General features: G+C 35.2%; 2 protein-coding genes across 3 annotated transcripts in view; one reads left to right on the forward strand and one right to left on the reverse strand.

Moving 5' to 3' along the window:
- SWEETIE (HEAT repeat-containing protein) overlaps positions 1-19,668 on the forward strand; it is a 46,476-nt gene extending 26,808 nt beyond the window's left edge. Inside the window, exons 28-48 of the mRNA XM_011101260.2 lie at positions 1,511-1,610; positions 1,686-1,742; positions 2,173-2,240; positions 6,351-6,444; positions 8,545-8,771; positions 9,937-10,081; positions 10,164-10,232; positions 11,308-11,364; positions 11,526-11,612; positions 11,693-11,821; positions 11,988-12,188; positions 12,311-12,754; positions 13,783-13,848; positions 14,390-14,487; positions 14,569-14,665; positions 14,806-14,935; positions 17,328-17,638; positions 17,710-17,844; positions 17,925-18,089; positions 18,166-18,291; positions 18,494-19,668. Coding sequence (XP_011099562.1) covers positions 1,511-1,610; positions 1,686-1,742; positions 2,173-2,240; positions 6,351-6,444; positions 8,545-8,771; positions 9,937-10,081; positions 10,164-10,232; positions 11,308-11,364; positions 11,526-11,612; positions 11,693-11,821; positions 11,988-12,188; positions 12,311-12,754; positions 13,783-13,848; positions 14,390-14,487; positions 14,569-14,665; positions 14,806-14,935; positions 17,328-17,638; positions 17,710-17,844; positions 17,925-18,089; positions 18,166-18,291; positions 18,494-19,378 — 3,691 coding nt within the window. The 3' untranslated portion in view covers positions 19,379-19,668. The remainder of the gene's footprint in view (positions 1-1,510; positions 1,611-1,685; positions 1,743-2,172; positions 2,241-6,350; positions 6,445-8,544; positions 8,772-9,936; positions 10,082-10,163; positions 10,233-11,307; positions 11,365-11,525; positions 11,613-11,692; positions 11,822-11,987; positions 12,189-12,310; positions 12,755-13,782; positions 13,849-14,389; positions 14,488-14,568; positions 14,666-14,805; positions 14,936-17,327; positions 17,639-17,709; positions 17,845-17,924; positions 18,090-18,165; positions 18,292-18,493) is intronic.
- Positions 19,669-20,499: 831 nt separating this feature from the next.
- On the reverse strand, positions 20,500-25,635 carry LOC105177947 (ubiquitin receptor RAD23c). Of its 2 annotated transcripts, XM_011101259.3 has the most exons (12): positions 25,421-25,634; positions 24,301-24,462; positions 23,947-24,000; positions 23,333-23,409; positions 23,182-23,232; positions 22,901-23,075; positions 22,317-22,457; positions 22,144-22,209; positions 22,024-22,071; positions 21,823-21,929; positions 21,652-21,730; positions 20,500-20,784 (listed from the first exon to the last, which is right to left on the reverse strand). In XM_011101259.3, the coding sequence occupies exons 1-12, from the start codon at positions 25,484-25,486 to the stop codon at positions 20,668-20,670; spliced, it is 1,143 nt and encodes a 380-aa protein (XP_011099561.1). In that variant the 5' UTR covers positions 25,487-25,634; the 3' UTR covers positions 20,500-20,667. The 2 variants fall into 2 exon arrangements, with proteins under 2 accessions (XP_011099561.1, XP_088740968.1); XM_088884842.1 differs by lacking the exon at positions 22,144-22,209 and having other exon boundaries at positions 25,421-25,635.
- Between the last annotated feature and the right edge of the window lie 1,144 nt (positions 25,636-26,779).

A 26,779-nucleotide genomic window follows, 5' to 3' on the forward strand; every position in this document is an offset into this window, starting at 1 on the left:
AACATCTTTGTTATTTCCAAAAACTATTTTTATAAGTTCATTTGTGAAAAGAAAATCGTTACAATGGATTTAATTATAAAAAGAGGTTAAAAACTTTATCTCAAAACCAAAAATATTAGTAGGAAATCAAATATGAATCGGTATTAATAAATGATTACTTACATATATTCATCCATTAATTATTTATGAAATATAAGGAGTTTATAAAGGTGCATGCATAATCAAACATATTGGTCGAAATATACAATTTTTTCATGGTTATATATTTGATACTACATTATAAATTGTATTCACACTTAATAAATTTTAGAGAACATGCATTAGATCATATATACACCCAAATAAAAGCATGAAACTTTTTCATTATTTCTTAGAGTGTCATTTTTGTAATCAGCTAAGAAAATTCTTATTTTAGATTAGATTATAATAGATAAAATAGAAGAATTTATAGGAGTAAAACTAGAATGCCTATGCGAACAGATATGATAAGAATTTTGTAAATGTCTTACACTTCATAATTTTTTAATAAAGTACAAGAGATATTGTAAAAGAACATTATTTGATCTTATTTATGGAAACATATATTATATAAGGTCCGTGCTAATAAACATATTTCTTATTATGGTTACATGGATATCACTAATATATATATATATATATTATTTAATTTATGAGCGATGATAAATTTTACCTAGATTCAAAGCAATTAAAGTCAATTACTGTATCTTACGATTCATAATTATTTATAGAATACAAGAGATATTGTAAAAGAACATTGTTTGATCTTATTTATGGAAGCATATATTACATAGTGTCCGTGCAAATAAATATATTTCTTTTTCATGGTTACGTGGTTATCACTAATATTTATATTATTTTATTTATGAGCTAAATTTGACCTAGATTCAAAGCAAGTAAAGTCAATTAATGTATCTCGGTAACATGTAGATATATGAAGTTACATTAGATAAATGTAAAATGTCCATTATTATTTTAGAATATTTCACCCTTACAGTTTAATTTCTTTAAAAAACATTATTTTGGATAAAATTATAAGGATATCTATATATAAAATAGAAATGAATAAGATCATATATAGAAACATTACATATTTAAAGTAGGAATGCATTGAGATATTGATATTGCAACAAATTTGAACTTAAGTTTGGAAACATTACATGATATCAATGCAACTACATTATTATTGTGTGATAAACAATTTACAAAAGTGAAATCTTTGAATTTGATTTCAATATCTTTTACAGTGTTTTAGATATTATTTTTGTATAATATTGAAGAGTATTCTAAAAACAATGATGAGGTGGCAGTAAGCTGGTCTGCTTTATGAATGCCTATAAATGAGATCAAGCTCCGGCTATTGCAGCTGGCCATGGGGCTCGGTAGTTGGCTTAACTTGTTTTACAACTCTATCGAAATTTCTTATCTTTTCAGTGGGTTGTCTTGATATCTAGGAAACTTAACGACTTACTTTTGCCTATCATCTTGACAGGAGTGTGCGCTTTACTCAACAGCTTGTTCTTTTTGCACCACAAGCGGTTACTGTGCATTCCCATGTGCTGACGCTCCTCCCTACTCTGTCCTCAAGACAGGTATTCTTCAACTATATGTTCTAATGGGCATAGATATTTCTTGTTCCTCTAACATATTCAATCTTATGTTTTCAGCCGACTCTGAGACATCTAGCTCTGTCCACACTAAGACACCTTATAGAAAAGGACCCGGTTAGTAATTATGTAGTATTATTTCCCTGAGCAATCTGTATCTAATATATATGTTAATTGTTCAGTTGCACAGCCTCCTTTGATTTTTTCTCATTTGAGTACTTCTATTCGTCGAATAATAAAGAATGGTTGAAAATCATTTAACAACATATGCTAGAAGCATATCTACATATGCTGGCAGAATTGCAGAGGTGAATAAATATTATTGATGTGCTTATGTACTTGCAAAATGCGTGTATTAAGCAGAGAAGCTTCCGCACGAGCGCTCACAAATCCTCAGTAAATATGTTTTTGAAGTTTTAAGAATTTTGGTACCAATTTGGTTCATATAAAGACGTTTGATTCTCCTTGTGGTGTCTCCTATTATCTTCTTGAAAGTTCATTTTGATGTTAGAAAATGTTAATAGGCATGCTGATGAACAAATTACAGGTTTCCATTATTAATGAACAAATAGAAGAAACCTTGTTCCACATGCTGGATGAGGAAACTGATACAGAGTAAGTTATTTCCCTGCATATCCCCTATAGTACTGCTTTTTATTTTTGGCAAGCTGTTTTCTGATGGAAGGTTTACGTTTTCATGCTAATACTTGTTCTCTGTTTTTACACATTGAAACAATTATCTCTTTCTTTTGCTAGTCCCATTGAGGCACTTTTATGTTTGTTGATTTCTTTTTCTTGTGTATGTGGAGTTTCTTGTCAGTTGGTCATGAGTTCTCCAACAAAATCTAGGATTCATAAGGCATATGCAGCTCTGTTACTCAAGTTGTTCTGTAATCCAATGTAGTTATATTCGATCTTTGTTCAATTTCACATCGTTACGTCAACCATTAAATTCAAAATGATTGGAGCACTTGTGATGTATAATGCAAACTTGAATTGTACTCTCTACTTCTGATTGAACCTGAGAAACAGCTGAAATATAAGAGTAATGGATGACTTGACGAAGAGGTTTCTATACAAACATGTGGATTGACATATTCTTTTTAAAGCCTGACCAGTTAGGTTATTAGATTGTCCCTGATTTTGGTTATTTGAATTAGTTGTAGAATAGTTGAGTTATGTTGAACATTGGCTGGCTATCAATTAGGAAGAAATCAATTTCTGTGCCATGAGCAATAATTTAAGTGTACAAGTTTCATTTTCTTCAATTCTAGGAATTTGTGGTGGTCAATTAAACAATAAAAATCAGATTCAACACACTTGAGGGAGGTATTTTTTCACCTTTCCTTGCTTGGCCAGATGGTTGTTTGTCAAGTGATATAAAATCAAAGTGGTCTAAGAGTGAGGGTATAAAGACCTTTTGAAAATATTGGTACAGATTGTTAGAAAAATTGACTGGAGAGTTTAGTCGAGTGCCGAGTTAATAGTTACTCAGCTTACTATCAATTGACTTAACTTTGGTGATTAAGACAACTTGTGTTATCACATGAATCGCACGGCAAAGAAATTCTCAGTTGACTGTGAGCAGTTGACAGATTTTACATAGAAAACTTTTAGTGAGGACTTCGAGCTTTTGAGCTTTGAGTGTAATCAAGTGAACCGTTAAGTATTATGAATAAAATGTAGTAAATAGCAGTTCAAAGGCTGAGTAATTTACATATGTTCTTCTCTAACTGTAGGACGAATTCACGAGAATATACTCAGATTTCTATAACTAGTCTACACAAGACTTAATTCAAGATTAAGAGAGTTGGCTTGCACAGAGCTCAGTTGCACTTAAGCTATCCCTTTATCCAAAGCTCCACTAAGATTTTCAAACAAAGTGTTTGAGCAAAATAAAGACTGAGTTGTCTTCTAAGCTCAATGATTATTGAGAGTGGCTGCTTTCCTTCAGAGTGCTTTTGGACTTAAGAGAACTTTGATCTCATTGTGCTTCTTGTCTTGTATATTTTTGGTTTCCTGTGTGTTCCATACATGCTCTTTGTTCTCTTCTTCTATATGCAGCCTTCCAAAACTCGAACATTTCTGCCTGTTCCCGCAGCCTTCATCTTCCTCTGGAGTTGACTTCACCACTCTATCTTCTGCAGTTCAGACTACCATTCCTTGTAATCTGATTTGATTTGATAAATAAAGAGTTCTATCAGTTTCTTTGGGCTCATATAATCTGTACTTCGTAACTATATCATCTCCTTGATGCTCTGTCTGCTGGTCTTCATTAGTTTTGGCACTTTATCTTCTGCAATTCTCTCATTCCTCTTCATAAAGAGTTCTATCCATTTCTTTGGGCTCATATAATCTGTAATTTATTATGCTCCATCTTCACTAGTTTTGATGCTCCATTCATAGAGTTTGCTGTTCAACTCAGCACAAACTTCACTGCTGCAACTGTTTACTTTGAACTTCACTAGTCACCTGAAACAGCTCTTTTACTTATTACAAATAAAGTAGTTGTTTTGGGTTGTAATATGTTTTGCCTATCTTCCAGTAATTTAGCATCATTTGTTCTCTCAGTTGCCACCAGACAGCTCCATATGCTAAACCTTTACCACATTGTAATGAACTATTTCAAGAATTTGGATTATGGCAAGTCCACTTCCCTAAGGTTTTTGGGTCACAAAGGAACAATTTGAATCTCAAATATAATCATGCATTCACTGTTTTTCTGTGAGAAAACCACTGAATTTCTGTGAGAAAACAATATCAAAATTTAAAGAATAAGCATATTAGATAACAGTCAGGAGAGGGACTGTGGAATAGTATAGAATGCTAAAGGCATATTATACTATAAACAAAAAGGAATCTCAACTCTGTACATGTTAAAGATAGTAAAAGAAACAATAGGTAAATATTCTTTATATCAACAGTCAGAACCATGAGATTGATAAAAATGATGTCAAGTGGAAAGGTAATGGAGGAAATTAGAGGTTAGAACAAAAGTAAGACAGTATAATTTTACATGATAACTATTCTGGAAAAGGTTAAGTCCTTCTAAAATCTGTGGAAAGCTTGAGGACAGGCATGGAAAAGAGAGTAAGAATGTCTCAGTTTCACAGAAGGGTAAGTTTGTAGGAGGATGTTTGTTAGGTTTTCTATTTACTTCAAATTATTTTGCCTTGGTTTAGTGTGTTTAAATTTAAATAGTTGTTCATCACAAATTCAGGCAATTGAAACTTGCTAGAGTTGGAAAATAGACCTTTTATCCACTATCCTCTTGGCACATGCTAATCTTATTTATTTCAAATAAAATAAACGGAACATTTCACTGAATAAATCAATTTGGTTAAAACTAGGGAGAATTAAATTCTGCTATTTTAGTTAATATGACAGCATTAGTTCTCTGTAATGGATTATTACCAGCTAGATAAATTATTATTATAAAGTTGAAAAGCTAGCACTGATTTAGTTTAGAAGATGCTTTGCCCAAATACTGACTTAATATTGAGGAAGTTTGATAGGGATAAGAAAACAGTATTTCTATTGATAAGTTATGAGACTCTGGTCTGATTGTTCTTAATATTTGTTCTGTGATGTACACGCTTACATGGGTAAATCTCTATGATGCATATTGCTTGCAACTCCTTGTGTGCCCTTCAGTGGAATCTGTACCTTTCAAAAAGGTAGCATGTGAGCAGTATGATTTCCAAAGAGTCGCCTCTTTTAGCTGCCATACCTTTCTCATATGGAGCTACAGGGTCCTTGTCCTATACCAGATCGACTAGAAAGTTTAAGAAGCTGCTCTGAGTTAGTTGGGTCTAGATGGAGTCATGGAGAGCAGGCTCCTCATCATGAACACATCTATTCCATGCATGCCTCCTATTCTTTTCTTTGGAGAGTAGTTTGGTCTTGTAGCAAGGTTAGAAAGGATTTATTTTTTAGTAGATAAGATGATGAGCTTTATGTCCTAACACATTATAGTGGAGGAACTTTAGAAACATCTCCCCTTTAAGCTTTGTAGTCAGGGTTTCTAAGCATTAAGCATATTGCACTATGATCTAATAAAACTGTGTCTCATTATTGCTTAAACGTAAGGAATATTTACAGAAAACCTCTTTGGCTTCTTCCATTCAAAAAGTCTGTAGGTGGAAAATGAGCTCTCTTTCACTTCACTCACAGTTCCCCTGCGAAAGTTAGTATTCAGGAGTTCCCATGTTGGGGTCTTGCTGCCAGACTCTGGATCAGAGGAATAACCATACGTTGTTGTGCTTTCACAAACAAATTAATTTGACATAAATTACTCAATTTTTGCAAAAGAACATTTTAAAGCAGTTGTTTAATGTCCTTTGTCGAAGAATTGTTGGAACATTTGTTGTCTTCTTTGAATAAGGCGCTGTTCCAAGTAACTAAAATAGTAGAGATCTTTCAATATAATACAAACAAGAATCCGGATTTCGCTTTACGGGTGCTACATGAATCAGAGATCTCCTAAAGGGGAATAAACATTGCCTCCTGTTACTTGCTATTGTAGCTATTGTACTTTTCTTGAGAGATTTTTCACTTTCGCTTGTTCCCACTCAAAATGCATTGAAGACCTATGCTTCTGAAAGTTTATGGTTATGCTCAGATAGAGATTTTGTTGGATGCATACCGGATAGGAGGTTCCATACTTTCAAAAACTTTTATCCTGTGATAGTTTTTTTACTCTTATTCTTTTATTTTTCTTTTCAGCATTGGCAATTTAGCTCGTACAACAATCATGAGGTTGCTTTATGCATCATGCCCTTCGCGTCCATCCCGCTGGCTGTCGATATGCCATGACATGGTAACTTTCTTACCCACATACCCTGATATGGATCTGTAATGTAGGTTTGGAGATTATGGCCAACCTTGTTTTTGTGGCTTCTCAGTGATCATGTGCTTTAATTTGACCACCGGTTGATTGAGTACTAAACTTCAGAGACTAATTGGGATGACTTAGCCATCCTTTGGCATATTGTCTCTTAACTTAAATGATCACACATACAATTAAGTATCACTTGTAGCATCTTGAGAATTTTTCATTACGGGTGTTACTAGAAAATGCAGGTCAAAAGTATGTTGCTATGTCAAGCCCTGATGGTTAGGCATACTACTGATTTTAGGAGTATATGTAGCAGCGTATGCTTAGCTTGCATCTCCATAAACTTAAAAGAAGCCTAGATGATATATGTTCTTTTGCATAATTAGTTTCACAGGAAAAAGGTCCTGGAAGATGTTCCTAATAAAAATAATCTGTTTTAAGCAAATTAAAGGATAAAGAGCACCATGGCGGATATCCTTAGGCTTTGTTTGGTCCAACAAGGTGAAAGCATTTGGGGGGGGGGGGGGGAGGTTGGTATGATCTCTAGATTTCCCTTGTTTAGCATGATAAATTTGGAATTAATTTTTTTTTTTGTCATTTTATCATGTCTTCTTCTCCAATGGAATAGGGCTTAGGAGGGTTTCTTCAATGTTGTACTTTATGCAACAAAAAAGTACATAGGCCGTCACAATAGTTGCTTATATTGTCAGATTGTAGGACAATGAGGTATTGAAATGAGAATGTAATATTATGTATGACTTCACCTGAAATTTTTTTGCTTCTGTCTATAGATTATTTTTCAGTCTAAGACGAGAATGGGAACTTAGACGATAAGCCACTTCAGTTGATATAACCTATAATAGTTGTGTACATAAATCAAAATACATTCTTTAAAGTATAATCATAAGCTCTGTGAACCTTCACACATCTCATATTTCATGCGGTTCTGATGCCCAACAAGGCTAAACTTGTGCAGACTTATCTTAAAATTCCATAAGAATGCTGCCAGTCAGCTAGTCCATGACATTCTTAAGAGAAGCGTTCCATTTATGCTAGTGCAACCACTCAACTAGTCAGTGAGAGAAGCATTTCATTCATGCTAATTTCACTTTGAGCTTCTGTTCCACGAAACACCAATATTTTAACATGTGCCTACCATTTTATTGTTCTGCTATTATTAATTGAGTTAAACGTTTATGCATTGAGGAATTGTTTCCAGTATCAAAACTACTATGTTGATGGCGTTGGAGCAGCATCTCATAGTTGGATGCTTGAGGAGAAAAGAAAGGATCCGTTTTAAGGTTTAATAGGAGAGTTTCTTTTGAGAATTGTTCAGTATTTTGCATTTGTGATCCACTTCGTTACCTTTGTTCTTTAGTTGACATTTTTTACATCTTGTTAGTTTAGTACTTTTAGTGCCCTAACACCTGGTGGGTCCAGTGGGGAATCTGTGGGTGTGCCTTGACTTTAGTTACCCACCCTATTTTAATCCCAAGCAGCTAAGACGATTTTCTCCTTTTCTTCCCTTCCTTACCAACCACGGTCTCAGTTTGTTTGTTAATTATCTGGTGCATCAATGACACTTTTTATAGTTGCTTGTACGAATGAAATATCGGAGAAGTGCTAATCGTAATTGACTTAAAGAAATATTATTGTGTTGTTAATATCTCACACATCTTGGTCGGTTAGGGCTTTTATGAATTTGTAAACTGGTTTTCTAGAAAGTGGATATTGTGATAATTAGGAGGAACCTAAGTGCTGAAATATTAACAGAAAAAGTATACTTGCAATCCAGTATAAGTTTGGATTCTTGTACATCATATCTGCAAAACTCTTCTGACTGAAAATTTAAGATCCTCCTAAGATACTTCCCCAAATTGAGATTCACGGGGCAATTGCATCTTATCTTGGGATTGATATATCAGATAGGCCATACAGGCTATACCGATTTGAAGTCAACTTTACGTTGCTGATAGGAGTGCTTATTTGTCAAAAGGATATGATTTGTTTGTGAATGTCTTGGTTGCTGATTATATTTAAAATTGATTCCAGTTGTGAAATTTTTTTTTGGTGAACTGTTAGATTCTTTCAACATCATCAAGACATAATGCAAAAAAGGCTAACAAAATGGAGAATGATTCTTCAACTGGTCTGGATGGTGAGAAAGGATTGAGTCTTGGGGAAGACGATGAGAACATGGTATCCAGCGCGGAGAATCCACCAATTCGCAGTTATACACTTGACTACACCAGTCCTAACTTTTCAAGGGATAAGCACCTCAGATATCGAACAAGAGTTTTTGCTGCTGAGTATGCCACCTTACTTTCTTTACCTTTTATGTGATTCAGCTAAGTCAAGTCATCTTATTTAGTTTTGAAATCTATAACCAACTTTCATCACGCTGTGTTGCTGCAAGCAGGCTGAGTTATTATATTTTATGTACTTTATTTCAACTGCACTCTTGCTTATCTGTAGTTGTTTGTTAAACTTGTAGAGATAAAATCGTGAGTTCATTTGCTGCATGTCCATCTTTTGGTATTGCTGCAAGTTTATTTGTTAAACTTGTAGAGATAAAATCGACTTCTTTATTTTCAGTACCAGATGTCATTTGGTATTGCTATTTGTTTACCAAAACTGTGTACCAGGTCATATATCGGCCCCACCTAGAAAAAGAGAACTAGTTTTGAAAAGGAAAACAAAAGTTTCTGAAGTCTCTTATCAATGTATTTGGGTATGGGGCCGATGAAAATTAGGGAATAAGCCAGTTTAACCACTAGATAGTGAAACCCATTAATGATCGATATCATATGGGGCTTAAACTATCTGAATATTTTTCAGTTATTATCTCATAATATATATAGCCTACTTGCATCCTGCTTGGGTAGATCTGAAAATTGGAGGAGGTTGATTTGTTTTAGGTAAATTAAATTGACGACCCCGAAGTTAGCCCAAAATACGTAAACACCCTCTATCTTTACACCCCATGAGGGGAAATTGTGTAATGTTTTTCAAGGGGTGTTTGTGTAAGCTTTGCGTGTGAAGAGGGTTTTAGGAGGTGTAGTTGTAATTACAACTATAACTTCGTAGGTATAGAAGGCAGGGCAGATGCTGTTTGTGTATTTTAGGCCTAACACTGTCAATGTAATTTACCCTTTGTTTTACTTTAGGAAAAAAGATTCATAACTAATGAACTCATGAGGTCATGTATTACATTAGATTTCAAACTGTATGTTCTGATAAAATATAGTACACAAACACGTGAGAATTTATTTTGCACCGTGAGTATGCGAAGTTTGGGGTTGGTGTGATAGTGTCCATTCAAGCAATGTGATATAATTTCGTTACATTCTTTGACTGATATTACACAATATATGATGTGATATTCTCATGCTTATGCAAGCCATAGGTTACAGATCAAGACAAATCTTTTTTTCTGCTACAATGGTTTTGACTAAAAAACATGATTGCGATTAGGTGCTTGAATCATCTTCCTGAAGCTGTTGGAGAGAATCCTTCTCACTTTGACCTCTCATTGGCAAAGGGACAACCTGCAAAGGGGCCTGTATCCTGTGACTGGTTGGTTCTTCAACTGCAAGATCTCATTTCTCTTGCTTATCAGGTGGTGAATGTAAAACAGCTATCTTAGTTACATAAGCTGAAATGATTTGGATTATTGATATCTACCATATTGTGTATTGTAGATAAGCACCATTCAGTTTGAAAAAATGCGGCCAATTGGTGTGTCACTACTATGCACAATTATGGACAAGGTATTTCTCCGGCATCTAATCATTTCATTTTCACTGTCTCTGTCTCTGTCTCTGACAGAGAAGCAGCAAGAATTATCTTTATGTCACTTGGACCTTCAGTGTGTCACTCCTTGATTTATATATTAGATAAGTTTTATATATGTGATTTGTGTTCTTAGTTTGAGATTGAGGGGCTATGACCTGCTAAGAGAGAGATTCTTCAAGAGTCTACCAAGTATTGTCCCTAGTATTGTGCACAGCTTAAGTGTAGATTTATTTCAATCATTTCTTCTGTAATATAGAGTTCTCAGCTGTAGATTTGAGTAGAGTTTTAGATTCAATACTGAGAAGAGTGAAAGGTTGATGCAAAATTTTTGGCTTAATGGTGATTCTACTTTGTGAATTAGCCATGAGTTACACATGTTCTTTCATCACAATTAGAGTCAAACTGAAGAAGGCATTACTCAAACTTGGTTTAAATTTCTTATAGGTCTGAAATTCTTTCTAAACTTAGTTCAATTATTAAATGAGTCAATCTAGAACAGCCGTGAATAAAAACTAGTGCAAGTGATACTTCCCATATTTCATTATTCTTTAATTAGATGAGCGACGTTCGAATTTTAGCAAATGTTTGTTCGTGCTTGATCCTATGCTCAAGGAAGTGAGCTCAAATGATATTTTAGCAGTTGATTTCAAGCCAAATATCAAATAATTTGTTTAATTTTGTAGCTCTATTCACACTTTCCATACTGATTGGCTCAATTACATGCCTCAAGGAAGATTTTGCAACCCCATAGGGCCCATACGCACCTTTAGTTTGCTATTTTGCTAAAAGAAGTTTAACGATCTCACATTCTTTGTATATATGAGTGCTTTTCAAGCAATTCAAACACATCCAGTTTGATCCCGCACTGTCTCTTTCTCGTTTAAATTTCTCTTGCCTTGCTGAAGACATTCTTTCCTTTCCAACTTTATTAGTTATACTCTGATGAATGGATTTGAAACTAGAATCAATTCCAAGTAACTTTAACTAAGCTTAAACTGTGTTTCTCCAAATATCTTATTTCATATTCATTTTTGTTCTTTACATTGTTAGTTTGCAGCAATCCCGGACCCTGAGCTTCCTGATCACCTCCTTCTGGAACAGTATCAGGTTTGCCACTCTACCTGCTTTAACTTCTGTCTGTACTCAATTTGTCTCATAAATCTCCTGGTCATAATGTGGTCTCTTCGAACAAGCTGTTAATGCCTCGTTGCAAAGACACATTTTCATTAGGAGTCAACTTACAGTGGATTTTAAAATTTTCACTCTAGGCCCAGCTGGTGTCTGCTGTTCGAAGTGCCTTGGACTCATCGTCAGGCCCAATTTTACTGGAAGCAGGGCTGCAGCTAGCCACTAAGGTATAGGTGTATATCTTTGGTTTGTTTCCAAGTAAATTAACATTTATTCATTCAGATAGTCTGACATGATGGAATTCCAGATGCTGACGAGTGGGATCATCAGTCGAGACCAAGTTGCTGTCAAGAGAATATTTTCATTGATTTCACGGCCACTCAGTGACTTCAATGAGCTTTACTACCCATCATATGCTGAATGGGTCTCATGCAAGGTTCATTTGCATTTGAGCATATTCCTGTGTCATAGAAATAGATTAATATAAAATTGTTCTTTGCTTAATGTTACTCGATTTTGTACCAGCATTCAAATAAAACTTGGTAATGATACCTTGAAGGAGGCCTTTTCTGATATTTATTTTTTTGTCATCTTGAATTCAGATAAAAGTAAGGCTTCTCACTGTTCATGCTTCTCTCAAGTGTTATGTATTTGAATCCTTAAGGAGACAAGGGGATGAAATTTCTGATGAGTATCTAGCTCTACTGCCACTTTTTGCAAAAAGTTCCAGCATTCTGGGGACATATTGGCTTTCCTTTCTGAAGGACTACATCTGTATTCGTTTCCACCTACACTTGGAAAATGTGAGTTTCAAGCTTTTTTGCTTCAGCCAATGCCACTTGCCTCAAATAAAGAAAAGTGTCATTCTGAAGGAAAAAGACTAGCTTTTAGTACTGACCTTTGCTCCCTTGTTTGTACAATACAGTGGAAACCATTTCTTGATGGAATCCAATCATCAGTTGTATCAGTTGAGCTGCAACCATGTCTAGAAGAAGCTTGGCTTGTGATTCTGCAAGCCCTGGTGTTGGATGCAGTTCCTGCAGGTTCTTGTGTGAATGAATCATCTCCAACAGACAGATCAAGAAACATACCCACTTCAGGATACAGCATGGTTGAGTTGCAATTAGACGACTTTCAGTTTCTGTGGGGCTTTTTACTTATGCTTCTATTTCAGGAGCAAGATGTTACCCTTGGCGAACACATCATACCGATGTGTTGCATCAAATCCAAGTTCAGTAGCGACATCTCAGTTGATGATTCCAATTCTGTGTCTTCAAACATTCTCTTCCCTGTGTTTCAATTTATGTCCACTGAAAGATTCTTCTCCTCTGGGTTCCTAACTGTGGATGCTTGCAGAGAATTGTTGCAGGTTGGTGTGCATTTATGATTCTAGCTTATGTCAATGAAGGGAATAGAACTGATTTTTGGTGTAACCACATGTAACAGTGTTAATTGATGAGACATGCATATGGTGCTGGTTACAGTGTGCCTTTATAGTTATGATCTGCCTCTTATAGACTTCTTATTTTGCAATTCAATGTTCTGGTCTGTTTCAAAGGGAGGAGATTTTAGTTCAAAAAAAATTCAGAGTTTCAATCTGTCTTGGGGAGGAGGGTTTTCATTTTGTCTTAGGCAACTGTAATTTAGTGTTTGCTCCAGTTAGCTTAACTTTTTTATTTTTTATATTGGGAAAAGTCAATAAATGCAACGTCATATCATACAGTCAACATACACATGATACACCCATACTTGGAAAAATGGAGTATTCTGAAAATAGGACTTAACATGGAAAGAAGCATACGCTGGGATGGCATCCTGCTCTGGCCTAAAATTGTGCATAGATAGGTCCCTTCACTTAGTTGGAAATAAGATAAGGTTGGGACCCTAAGCAGAGGACAGAAGCCTAGACTTGTCTGTACTTTAAATTGCAGATGTACACAAGTTAACTTGCATAATCATGTTCTTCTGTTGCCAAACACCTTAAACAACAGCGATTACAAGGTGTTCAAATTCCTTTCAGCTTTTACAACCATTTACCCCATCTGCATGAGATGCTTCATTCCCTTAGGAAAAAGACCAAATTCTAGGATTAAATGGTCATGAAAAGAAGAGTTTTTATAAGTCTCATGGTTACATTGGGCAAACATAGAGGATGTCATGGGCGTAAGTCGAAAATCAAGCAGTCTATCTTGTGTCGGAAGTCTTTCAGGACAGATTAGCTTCATAGCCTTAATCATCATCCTCTATTACCATCTATTCACTGTCAGCATGCTTGTTTCCTTTAGAAAAAGTTTGCATGTAGACCGAAATCATGGGGCTAATCATTATTTTTTCGTCAGATTATCATTAGTTTGAATGTGCCTCTTTAATCATTACTTTGTATGAATACAAATGCAGGTGTTTTCATATTTAATTTTCAAGGAAGCTACATGGGATTGTCTTGCCGTCTTTTTTCTATCACAGGTAATGAGAGTGACATTTCTCATTCTTTTTCAAACTAATCCAGCTTTGTGGACCCAACAAACAATATAGAAGCAAAGACAATGACCTGTGTCCAAAAAACTAGCTTGCTCATGATTATGCATGTAAACTTTGTTATCTCGTATTCAGTTGTGACAAAATATCAATTGATTATCTGATCAAAAAGCACAATCTCTAAGTAATCATTCTTCTCATAAACTTAATGCTTGGCTTTGATAGCTCAATCTTGACAGAATTTGAAGTACTTGATAACAAATACTTCAACACGAGTCATATTTGAATTTGAAATTGAACTTGTTGCTGGGCTTCAATAGCTTAATCTTGAGAGAAGTTTATGTATTTGGTAACAAGTACCTGAACACGAGTCAATCTGTAAAAATTGAACTTCATAGCTGGGTTTTAACCACTTATTGAGCTCAAACAAAACACACTTGTAAATGCTCGAAAAGTGTTTATGCTTCAGTGTTGGGGGATTTTAGTGGGTATGTGGTTCTGATCACTCATTTCTGCCTGGCGTTAGCAGGTTATTCAGAACTGTCCTAAAGATTTCCTTAATGTGGAGAATTTTGCATATTTGGCAGCAGAATTGTGTGTCACTTATCTTTTCAAACTTCTATTAAGGTACATGTATCTCATGTTATACTTTTGAAAGTATTTTGAGAATTAATGGCTGAAAAATAATCTGTCTGGCTTTTGGTTCAGTGACAATATGAATTCTCAGCACCCTTCAGGCTGGGAAAATAGTATATCTGCTGCACTTACCGCCGCTTCAACACTATTGGAACGTTCTGAAGCTCAGGTAGCTATGCTAATTCATGATGGTGAATGAGTGATGCCAAAACTTAGAGCTTTTTAGTCACTTGCACCTCAAACAAAATAAGTGCCAATGGACTGAAGGACTTCGTTATTTTCTTATTAGCAACGCGGTTGTTGATGCAGATGCAGCTAAAACTATTGTTGCCTTTTCTCTTGGTTGGTTACAAGTGCATTGGAGAAGCATCAACGGAGATATCCCTATCGAGAATATATGACTTTGTCCAGTCCATTGCTTCATTGTTAAAGAGACTTAGTAAGTACCTTCACTGCTTTGTTTGCTTTCATTTTGATTCAAAATTTTCAATCTCCATTTATTTTGAAGTAAGAGAAAATGTTTGTATTTTTGTGTTTCTGCTGAAAAATATTTTACCATTCTTACCGTGATAAATACATATATAATCACATGCATGCATAAACTCATATCTTTCATTATTAACTTGATAAAATAACAATATGTACTTTTAATAATACATTGATGTGACACCACTAAAAACTCTAAAACAATAGAAAATAGAACTATTAATCTTCATTCAAATTATTAGTACATTGATTTGGCACCATTAATAGTAAGATAATACAATCTTATCAACTAATAATATATAGGGTTAATTACATTTAGCCATCCGAACTATACCCGTTTTTACACTTTGACATATAAATTTTTTGTTTTGGTATCAATTTACTATCTCAACTTTATGAAATTTTGCACTTTGCCATTTATAACTATTTTTCAATCAAGTTTTCTATCGGAAAACCATTACATGCAGCACACATGTGATATTTAAAGGTTATGTGATATGATATTCAAATACGCACAGTATGTGATGTTTTTCTAGCAGAAAAATCAACAAAAAGACGGACATACATGGCAAAGTGCAAATTTCGCAAAGTTGAGATGGCAAGTTGAGACCAAAAAAAAAGTTTGATGGCAAAGTGTTAAAATGGGCATAGTTCGGACGGCAAAATGCAATTTACCCTAATATATATATATATATATATATATATATATAATATGCATCTTTTCCTCTTGTGATGTCTTTTAAACTTTATTTGGATCTTAAGACCTAAGTGAGGAAAGAAAAGAGGAAACAATTTAAAGATCAAAAAGTTGTCTTATTTAAAGTAATAGAATTTTCTCTAACAATCATTAAAGTGCATGCCTACATTATATTAGAGACATTATAAGTGAAAATTGGGTGTATATTTTTCTTATTTAATTTTTACTTCTTCAAGTACTTTCATATGAAAAATCATTTGTTTCTCAAGTCGATCTTAGCAATGATAAATTACACGGAAACTCAATTTCGAATACTCTCTCGGATGTTATTTCAGAAAGCACGTAAATGTCTTGTGAGAAGAAAAATTGAACAAAAACAATATTATTTTACATGTGGTTAGCAAAAGATAAAATGTTAATCATTTCTACTCCAAAATATATTGATATTATCCATTTAAAGGATATAGTAGAAAGAAATTCCATTAATCTCACTTCAAATATCTTAATCGCATAACCTAAAAAAGTGTGGTTCATACATAACAAAAAGTAAATAGCATGAAATAATTACAAAAAAGTGTAAGATTTTTATGTTTTTCTTTATTCCTTTGAACAAATATAAAGATGGATTTTTCTCTTTAAATTGCATATAAAGATTTAAATATCTTGTCAACATAGTTTTGGGGACCGCAAGAACATCATCAGTCTATACAAATACATAAAATATTTAATAAAAAGATAACTACTATAGAAAATTAACAGTTTTCCATCAATAAGATTTATTATAAAGCAAGTGTAAATGTCAAGCAAACATATATATTTATGTGCATAGTATTGTGAATGGATCAATATACATTACATAGTCTAAGAATGGACAAGAACAAAAGGATGTAATGATGAAAAATGGAAAAAGCATACATATTTTTCAGCACGTAGATATTATGAAAAATAAAGCGTTTCTTTTTTTTTAAATAAAGCATTTGAAAATTAGTTAATGGATTTATTTACTTTTAGTTGTTATGTTTATTATCTTTTATTGTAAAGATAAATATTAAATAATTCGTGAATTTTCTATGAGATTTTTTATAAGTTTAATATATATTTTAAAAAAAGATCTATGATTCACGTTCACTTGGAAGAAATAGTCTATTATTCACAAAATGATGTTCTGGCTACTTTCATGTTAAGTAACATCAGCAAAACTGGTTATATTTTCTGCATGCTCCTTTTCTTTCTCATCTGTTTATGGTTATGACTGCTTTTGGCAGTTAGGTAAGGAAAAGTTGCTTTATGTCCTTTTACTCTGGAGGTACATATGTGTGCGTGTGTTTCGATCTCAGATAAGTCTAGCAAATATTGCTGATGTAATATAGTTTAAATGAGGCTCTCAGTTAAACCTGATAATTCATCATACTGTATGCTGTTGGATAGTGTGAGTTTCCTTGAGCAACATCCTATGAACCAGATGATGGATTCCTTCAATACAGGCAAATCTGTACTTGGGGCACATAGTCTAGCAAATATTGCTGATGTAGAATAGTTTAAACAAGCCTCTCAATTGAATCTGATAATCCATCAAACTACTGTATGGTGTATGTAATGTTTCCTTAAATGACATCCTGTGAATAAGATGATGGATATTTTGTTACAGGCAAATCTGAACTTGGGGCTGATAGCATTACCCATTTGGTATCAATAACCAGAGCTTGTCTAAATGCAACAGTTAGTCTGACTAACGATTGCGTCCAGGCAATTCATCAACTGGAAAATAAGAGGTCCAGCTTGCACAAGATGCTGCTTCTGAAGCTTGCATATTCTGTTGAACAATTCTTTTCATATGCCACTCTAGCTTTTGTATTTGAAGGTCCTGGAGAAAATCAAGAGAGCAATCCTCTCTTATCCAGAGGGTTGCATCTTAGCATTCAGTGTATCGAGTCTGTGCTTACTGATTCGGACATACAGGTGACGATATTCTAGGATCTTCCTTGCTTGTGTATTCACTATAAATAAAGTAACTAGAAGTTTATGTGCAGATCCAAGCAATCGGCTTGCAGGTTGTGAAAGTCATGCTACAGAAGGGACTTGGTGCAGAATTTAATGCTTTCTTGATATTTTTTGTTGTGGAGCTCGTTGAGGGTTTGTTCAGCGTAGTTCGTAACATTTTAGAGGTAATAGTTTTGCCCTGTAAATCTAAAAAATGTCCTATTGGCATCACATCCTAAATGGCCTGCATGTGATTTGATAACAGAGGCCAATTAACAGAGAAGCAGTTGCTATTGCTGGAGAAGGTCTAAAAATTCTAATGCTTCTGCAAACATTGTCAAAAGGAAGTGATTATCAGAAGGGTCTAATACATCTGCTTTTGGAAGCTATTCTCATGATTTTTTCAGCATCCAATGATTCACTTTCCCAAGTAATGGCAAAGCTATAGTCCTTGAGCTGTATTCTTTTTACTTGACATTATATTTATGATCAATTTTTAATTGCAGGAAGCTAATGATTTGCGAAACGTAGCTGTAATACTTGTTTCGCAACTTGCTCAAATTCCTAGTTCAGCAGCTTCCATCAAGGATATTCTATTAGCAATGCCTGCTGGACAAAGACAGCAACTTCAGGTTCTTGTCTTTTTTTCTCACTTTCTAGAATTTGATAATCCTTGAGTAAATTGTGAGTTTATGTCCTGTTCATCTCTGCGTGATCCAATTACCCCTTCTAAATCAATTCCTGTAACTTATTTCTCCAAGTACATATGATTTACTGAGTAGCTTGGTGTAAAACCACCGAAGATATGACTTCTAACTTCAGTTCCATCTTCAGGACATAATCCGTGCTTCCGTCAATCAAGATAAGGACCCTAAACCATTATCATCCCCTGGACCACCCTTAGTGATAAAGTTACCTACACAGACAGAGCAAAGTGGAGAGAAGAATTCCCTTCTATTAGACCCTTCAGAAGAGTCTAACAACAGTAGTTCAGAAGAGGAAGATGATTGGGATACTTTCCAGTCCTTTCCAGCCTCAGGAAGTGAAACTATTCCAGCTCCAGAAAGTAGAGACAGTGACCACGAAGAATCTTCAGCTTCCCTGTCTCTTAGCAATAAGGAAAATCTTAATGTTGAAGATCATGAGCCTGCTGATGCTGCAAGTGCATTCAACAAAGCAGATAGTGGCAATCAGATGGAAGAAAGCGATAATCCTGAAGATGGTTCGAACAGTGGTAAGCAATCTGATGAGATGGTTCCAGGCCTCGCAGCCGAAGAGTTGCCCAATATTCAATCAGATGAAGTTGGGGAAGAACACACTGAACCTTTTGCAAACTATTTCAAGAAAACTGAGATGGTACCAAACCATGAAAATGATCAGCCTTTACCAGATGTTCAACATTTGAGTAGCACTGCAGAGCATGACAGAGAAACTTCCCATGACAATGAGCAAGGATTGCCCGATTTTCAACCTATGGAATTCTCTATGGAGCATGCTCAACCATCCACAGAGCCCTATGATGAGGGGACGGATATTCCTGACAATGGCAATATAATAGAAAAGAATGAACAAGAAACGCCTGTGGTGTCAACAAATGATTCTGAAGGGAACTCCATCCAGGATTCTGATTCGGGGGTTCATGAGAGAAACAGTGAGACACCTATTTTGTCCAATACTGATGATCAAGAAGATGATGACAAAAAGTTGCCTGGCAGTTAACTCATGTAACCAGGGGAATACCAATTGTTCCAAATCACTTGATGACTAAGTACGGTTGTACGTCTAATATGTTGGTGTACTTAGGCAAGGAAAAATGAGCACACAGTTATGTCCAGTATTTGTCATGTTTTGGTATAGATTAGAGGTATTTTTGTTAGCAAGCAAGTAAAAGCTCGACTGTGATTTCATTTTGCATTGGCTGATGACACTCTTCCTATTTTCAGATGACCGTAAAGGTTGACTCTTCTATATGCAATTGATACCTGGGCAGAGATGCGTACTTTCTGTAACATTCAGCTTTTCATGATACTGGGTTCGAGAAATTTTAGGCTACCAAAACATTGGTAGTGCTAGTACTTCGTGAGTTTGCACCACTTATGAAGTGGACAATTGATTTGTAATCACAAGCAATTATCTTTAGTCAGTATCCAAAAGCAGTAGTACGTTCATAGATGTCTACCTGAATCGCTCCTTGCGCATGCATGCTTGCAATATAATGTTCGGTATTTACTTTCGTGGACAATTATGTATAAGCCTCAATGCTTGGCGAGGATCTTTCTTAATGAGTTATACTTTTGCCTTGATCAATCAAACTGCATTAAACGGCACCATTGAGATATTCTCTACTGAGGTTCGCCTGGAAGCTTCAGAATCTTATTTTGCGAATATGAATGCTCAAGTACAAGACCATCGAGCAAAATTAAAGAATTGATACCCCATATGTTATTATTACTGAGTTATCATCAATGGAACAATAAATCAACTTATTTTGAATATTGACACGTTCTCTAGAGGGCTTTCACAAATAACATACAACATAATGTGAATTCGACATGAAAACCCATTGGTCTTGAATGATCAACCATATTTTCAAATTACCTTTCTTTTTCCATTTCTTCAGGAAAATATATCCAATAATTTGCTGCTGTTGGCAAATATTGCACTTCCTTACCATAAGATACAAAAGCAAATTTCCCGGATGAGATCAAATTTGTCTTCTGAAATGAAGAAAATCAACCAAACCAAGAGACTTTTGAGGGTGCGACCAACTACCAAAATTGTCTTCTGAAATGAAGAAAACCAACTAAAACAAGAGAGTTTAAGGAGGAGATGACCAACTCTTTTAAAAATTCTATCTTGTGTATTAATAAGAGGATGTTTGACAAAGCAATTGTATAATATATATAATAATCGATCCGCATGGCAAGAAAAAATAATTGCACATAAGGGGAGAACCGAGCAAAAGCAGAGTTGCAAGTGCTAAATTAGAGGCGAGAAATAAAGTAACTTCAGTCGTCAAACTCGTGCATATGATCCAATAAGTAGTTGGCAGCAAGCTCCTCATTCTTGTTGCATGCAAAGAATACTTCCAACACTAGAGCTCGATCGAAACCCATTGCTTCAAGCTGCAACCCAAAATTCCAGCAAGATATTGATTAGACTTAATTCACCATTTCCTAGCTGAATAAAGGTGTTAGCGGAGATGGGCAATATCAGGTAGGAGAAACAGGAAGTACTATCTTGCTCTTTGTTGGGCATCAGAAGTACATATGATGGCATAGCTAGATCTTTGGCTAACTAGGTTAGCAAGATGCAAAATAAATTGTCCTGGTGCAAATTTTTCACGGCATTCATGAGACGGGTTTCAGTAAAAAACACATATTTAAAACTGGAATGAATGCACCCAATTGGTGAATTATGTCATGACCTTCGCAAGTGTACATTTGCTACATCTTGTGAACATTTTGGAGCTGTAGTTAGAAACAAGGTTTTCATTTCCCTTTCCTCTTATCAGCTACTTATTTCGCACACAACAGGGCATTCATGACTGACACAGGAGACCTACCAAAGGACGGCTGCTAAAGAGAAGCACAGACAATCAACACTTCCTATACAAATTCCCTGGACCAATCCCCAAAAAAGTAAACCAAAACATAGAATTGCAACCACTTTGCTCTTAAAAGGAGCTGGCACCTAGAAATTATAACTTCACATTTCATAATGACAGTTCAAACTATTCCAGCCTGTAAGAGTTGGTGATTAGTGTTTGACATGATAAGTGAACAAGCATAAACGGGTTGTAACTTTTTCCTTGGAGTGGAACCTCTTAATGGCAAAATCAAGATCAAATGAGATGTAAGATGCTGCCAAGGATAACAAGATCCTTCCAGCAGAGACTAATTATCTAAGACGAACAGCTAATTGATGAGATTGATCATACACCCTGAGCATTTGTAAACAAAGTGAACCGTAGTAGAGATGAAAAAACTTACACGCTCAATTGCTTCTCGCTCTTCTGGTGTAACCGTCACAGCCTGTGGCATTGCTTCGGCGAGTTGCCCTAATATGTTCCTAGATGCATTATTGTCATACTAGATAATCAGAAGATATTCAGAAAGATTGTATTAAAAGAACTAGACGATATGGTAATCATAATTTCTCACCCCTCCCCCTCAACAGGTTCATTTATTAGGCGTAGGAAATCAGCCTGATGCTCTTGAATCAGCCGTACTAGTTGTGGATTTTGCTTTCCCAGTTCTTGAAGCATAGGCTACAGATACAGGACATGACACAATTACCACAAAGACAAAATAGCATTAGAAACCTAAAAGGCAGACAAATAAATTGCTTAGAGAAAAAGTTACCTGCAAGATTTGAGGATTTGCTTGCACCATGGCTCGCAGAGCTTGAAACTGAGGAGACATTATATACAAGACATAAGAAGCATATCAAACGACTTTCTAACAGGAAACCATGTATACTACCTGCTGACTATTGCGAAGAAAATCTAAGGTGCCGGCACTTGCATTGGAACCCATGTTTGGGAGACCCTAGCTCCAGAAAGATAAAGACCAATTAACATTGTGGTTTGTTTTACCCCAGGAAATACTTCTTTGATCTTTAAGAAAGTGACCAAAATCTCACACAGAATTCCTACCTGTGGAAAAAGATCTAAAGGATTAGCATTGGGTCCACCGGAAGGTACTGCCGGCTGTGTACCCTGAGATGGATTCGTCACAGGCTGTCCACCAGCGGGAGGTTGAGCGGCATGGGCCACTTCTGCTTGCTCTGGAATACCCTGAAATTAAATTCTTCAATTATAAACAGATGAAACTGATATGGAAGGCTAAAACGGAAATTACTTCAAATGTATCTAGCAACTATAAGAAAATCCTTCTACCTCTCACAGTCATTGGTTTTAGGGATAATTACACTACCTTGCCCTGAGGTTTGATGTAATTACACGTAGACCCTTTGGGAAAAATTACATCTAATACCCCTAAGGGTTTGTTTCTATCTAATTCACCAAACTTGTTGATATTAGCAAAAAATTTAAATAAAGATCTAATTGACTTATTACAAGTTAGAGGTCAAGCATAATTTCCCAAACCAAGGGGTCTACGTATCAGGGGAGAGCGGTGTATGTAATCCCTTCACTTTAACCCCTTGGCTAATGGAAAGTGCAACAAAATACCAAGACCAAATCGGCAAAAGACATCAAAGATTTTGGAGGAGACTCACAGTATAGAGGTATTCAACCGCTCTCTCAGGATTATTATATGCAGCCCGCAGAGCGCGAATAACTGTTTCTCGATCCCAACTTCCTCCTCCCATATCCAGAATCTGCTGAACAGTGGTCTCCAAGTTACTTCCAGCAACAAGATTCGATGCTGCTTGACCGTACACATCTGTCGAGCTGTTTAAAAATAAAGAACGAAAGAATGAGCACTATCTGCTGTAAAGAGCTAAAAGTAAACAATCCTGTCGACATCACAGGTAATAAGCAGATCAAATGTACTGACGAAGCAGGGGTAGGAGCAGGAACTGGAGCAGATTCAGGGGCTGATTGTGGACTGCAAATGCAGGAATGAAAATTCTAGATGAGAACATAAAACTCGGGAGAAACTCTTATTAGCACAGAAGCTAAAAGCTAGAGTAATAAGATGAACTCACGGTGCAGCAACTGGTGCAGGTGTTGGAGCTGCTGATACTGGCTGTGTTGGTGAAGGTGTATCACTCACAGATTGGGTCTACAGAGATAAACAAAAGTTTTAGCTCCTAAAGATGGTAATCATGCATGAATTAATGCAACCCTCAAGCAAAATTAAGTCTTCTAAGGAAACTCTATCATTAGAGCAGGTATAACCAGCATTTTCGTCAAGGAACAGCAAGCTTCACTGTGTAATCCTGGCATGCTTAGTGCAAGTACAAAGCCAAACATACAGACCTTGCACCTTTCTCCAAGATTCTTTGCAAAAATCAAAGGTTACAAAACCATATAGAAACTAGAAAGAATACCTCTCAAACCAAGGATTGGCCCCATCATCCATCCTCTCAACCCTCAACCCCCAAACAACACTGGGAGGGTCATAGAAAAATAAATAAAGTGGAAGAAAAACTTTTCTAAGAAAAAACAAATGCACCTCTAGATACTTCCATGATGCATAATTGAACAAAAGAAACCAAAGGATGTCATTTCTTGTGCAAAACATTTTGTTAGCCATGAATCACAAATAATAGCCAAGAATGCATTTCCGATGCAAATACAGAGTGGGGATTTGGCTCACCTTACTCGATGGGGCAGCTGATGCAGTTGCAGCTCCACTTGATGAGGCCTTGTTCTACAAAATTGGCACAATGGAAACATACTTAGATGAACATTAAAATGTAGTGGGGTTAGAGGAACCCTTCTTTTTCTTTTTTCCTTCTTTTTTTTTTTAATTTTGGGCAAAGTGTAAGCAATATTATGTCTACTTGGAGGACAAGACAAAAGAAAAAGAAATGTGGACAATACTTTCCTATAGTGATATTGATATTCCCTGCAGACATCCTTTTTAGTCAACGAATCATTCTTGATACAATTTTCACCCAAAAAAGAAATGACATAGAAGTAATCTCCAGATGACATGACAGCATATTACCTTTGTCAACATAACCACAACAAAACTTTTTTCTGCAACTTTGTTCTCCTCCAATGTGGTAGCATCCTTAAGAACTTTTCCTTGATGGATAAGCATCTGTTGGCTAGCAGGGTAGACATCAGCACCCTGAACCGTTTCAATATTCTTCTTCACATCTGCCACCTAAAATATATTTAAAAATAGATAATGAGAGTACTTAAAGACAGTATTTAAAATTGGTAAAGTCAAAAATTGACTAAAACGATGGATGCAAGAACTTATTGACTAATTGTCTTCCCAAAACTTGTCTGTAGTTTTCCATAAACCCACAACCAAGAAGCAAAAGTCTGCTGGTTGAACATAGACTATTTATTCTATAGAAGGACCCAAAATATAACAATACACAGCCAAGAAGCAAAAGACTGGCCGACCATACATGGACAATTTATCTATAGAAGAACCCAAAATATAGCTTCCTTCTATCCCAATTGAATTCTCCATTTGATATAGACAAGGCATTTTAAATAAGAGTTGAAACAAAAGTTTCATCCACTTACCTTACCTTTTTGTCTAGTTGTCGGAAGTTAGAAGTGTCAAACCGTTACTTTAATTCAGATATTACTTTGGCAAAATCATTGACCTTCTAGGCCTCATTCACTTTGGGGTATAAGACCATGAGAAACAGATAAAATGAATGACCAAAATAAGGATGTGACTAATTCAATTCACCTGAAACAGCAAACCCTTTTAATTTCACACACAAAGATGCATTTAACTAATACCACCGGTGTTGGACAACGTGATGGAAATTTTGGACAATAGTAGACGTAACAAGTTTTCCCAAACTTGAGACATTCAATAGTCAAAATAACTAAAACAGATTAAGGCCAAGTCGTAATGACAACAGAAGAAAAGAACTCAACTTTGTGCAAAAAAGAAAAAGGTACTTTGATAAGCATGAGAATTAAGAAAAACAAATACCAACCAACAAAATTAAAAAAACATGACAATCCAGAAACCCTAACCACACTCCATTCCAACAATACACAAGATATCCAAATTAAACACATTCGAAAACATATATAAACATCGTATCTCCCATATATCCATAACGACTTAAAGGGAGAAGGGGAATTCATACGGTATCTTCGGGTTTCACTTCGATCTCGAAGTGGGTGCCTTTCAGAGTCTTCACAAAAATCCTCATCTTCTGCACGACTTTGGCGTACGCTTCCCGGAAAAGGCGTCTCCGACGTCCGGTCGCCGCCGGCGATGTGGGTATAAACTTAGAAAGAGAGAGAAACGGAGAAGGCAAAATATCAACAGCACAACTCAGAGTGACAACAGAACCTGCTAGCGCTGTGGCACCCTTTTTATAAGTACAACTGGTATTGATCAGATAACAGCCCGGTTACTGACGGCTCCCGTAGACCCAATTACTAATGACCACGTACGAATAGTGGGGCCCGTTCTCTTTTCTGATATTACCAGTTTGCGTTTTAGTAAAAATAAAACACTGGAATTTGTGATTGACCTTAAGTCAACTAATTGCATGCTCCAATTAATAACGTAATATATCATTAATTACGTAATTAACCAATTAATATTTTTTACCCCATCTTTATCATCGAATATTTCGAATAAATAAATTTTTGTGTTTGTATATTTCGAATAAATAATTATTATTCAAATAATATGTGTGAACGAGTAAATTATTCGAATCACTTAGGTTTTAATTTGTAATTATGCCATGGTGCTTTTTTATTTGATTCTCAATTATTTTTATTAAAACAGAATATCTATACTATTATTAAAAAAAAATCTTTTATTGCACTAATTTTTGAATATTTAAATTCACCCTTTATTTTATTTTTTCTTTTAATTTTTTTGGTTAGATTAGTAATTTTAATATTTTTAATAATCTCAACAATTATATTTTTTTTCTCTTAACTACCTACTACTCCACATTTCTCTCACACCTTACTCCTCTATATTTAGTACAATTTATAATTATAATTTATTTTATTTCATATTTTCATTATCTCACATCATGATTCTTTTTATATATTTGTAGGTACCGCGTGCAATAACAAATATTATATATATATTAGAGGTGGCAAATCGATGGTTTGAGTTGGGTTGATAATGGGTTGGATCTAAACTAGGTCCAAATTTATGGGTTATAAATGAGTTGGGTTGTAAACAAATTAGTTCAGGTATTATTGTATTCGTATGATAATTTTTCTTTTTAATGAAATTTTGAGTTGTCGTTAAATATTTTTTACTAATTTTTTAAGTTATATATGTCTTTCTGATATCAAACATAATTATGAATTATTTGCCTTTACTAATTGCTTTTCTCAATATTGCACCAATTTTTTTATTTATTAAAATTTTGGTTCAATCATGGTAAAAGTGGGGGATAAATATGACAATATATTGACAGTTAAAGATGATATGGCAAAATAAATAATCATATTAACAATTAAGGTACATTTGA

Source organism: Sesamum indicum, linkage group LG9 (assembly GCF_026168435.1).
Source record: "Sesamum indicum cultivar Baizhima isolate 11 linkage group LG9, ASM2616843v1, whole genome shotgun sequence".
NCBI lineage: Eukaryota > Viridiplantae > Streptophyta > Magnoliopsida > Lamiales > Pedaliaceae > Sesamum > Sesamum indicum.

Coding starts and splice junctions, on each gene's coding strand:
- LOC105177947 (XM_011101259.3), bottom strand. CDS start 25,486: ATGAGGATTTTTGTGAAGACTCTGAAAGGCACCCACTTCGAGATCGAA. Junction 22,458..22,900: donor CGGTTGAATACCTCTATACT/GTGAGTCTCCTC, acceptor ATTTAATTTCAG/GGTATTCCAGAGCAAGCAGA. Junction 22,072..22,143: donor TTCTTCGCAATAGTCAGCAG/GTAGTATACATG, acceptor ATGTCTCCTCAG/TTTCAAGCTCTGCGAGCCAT.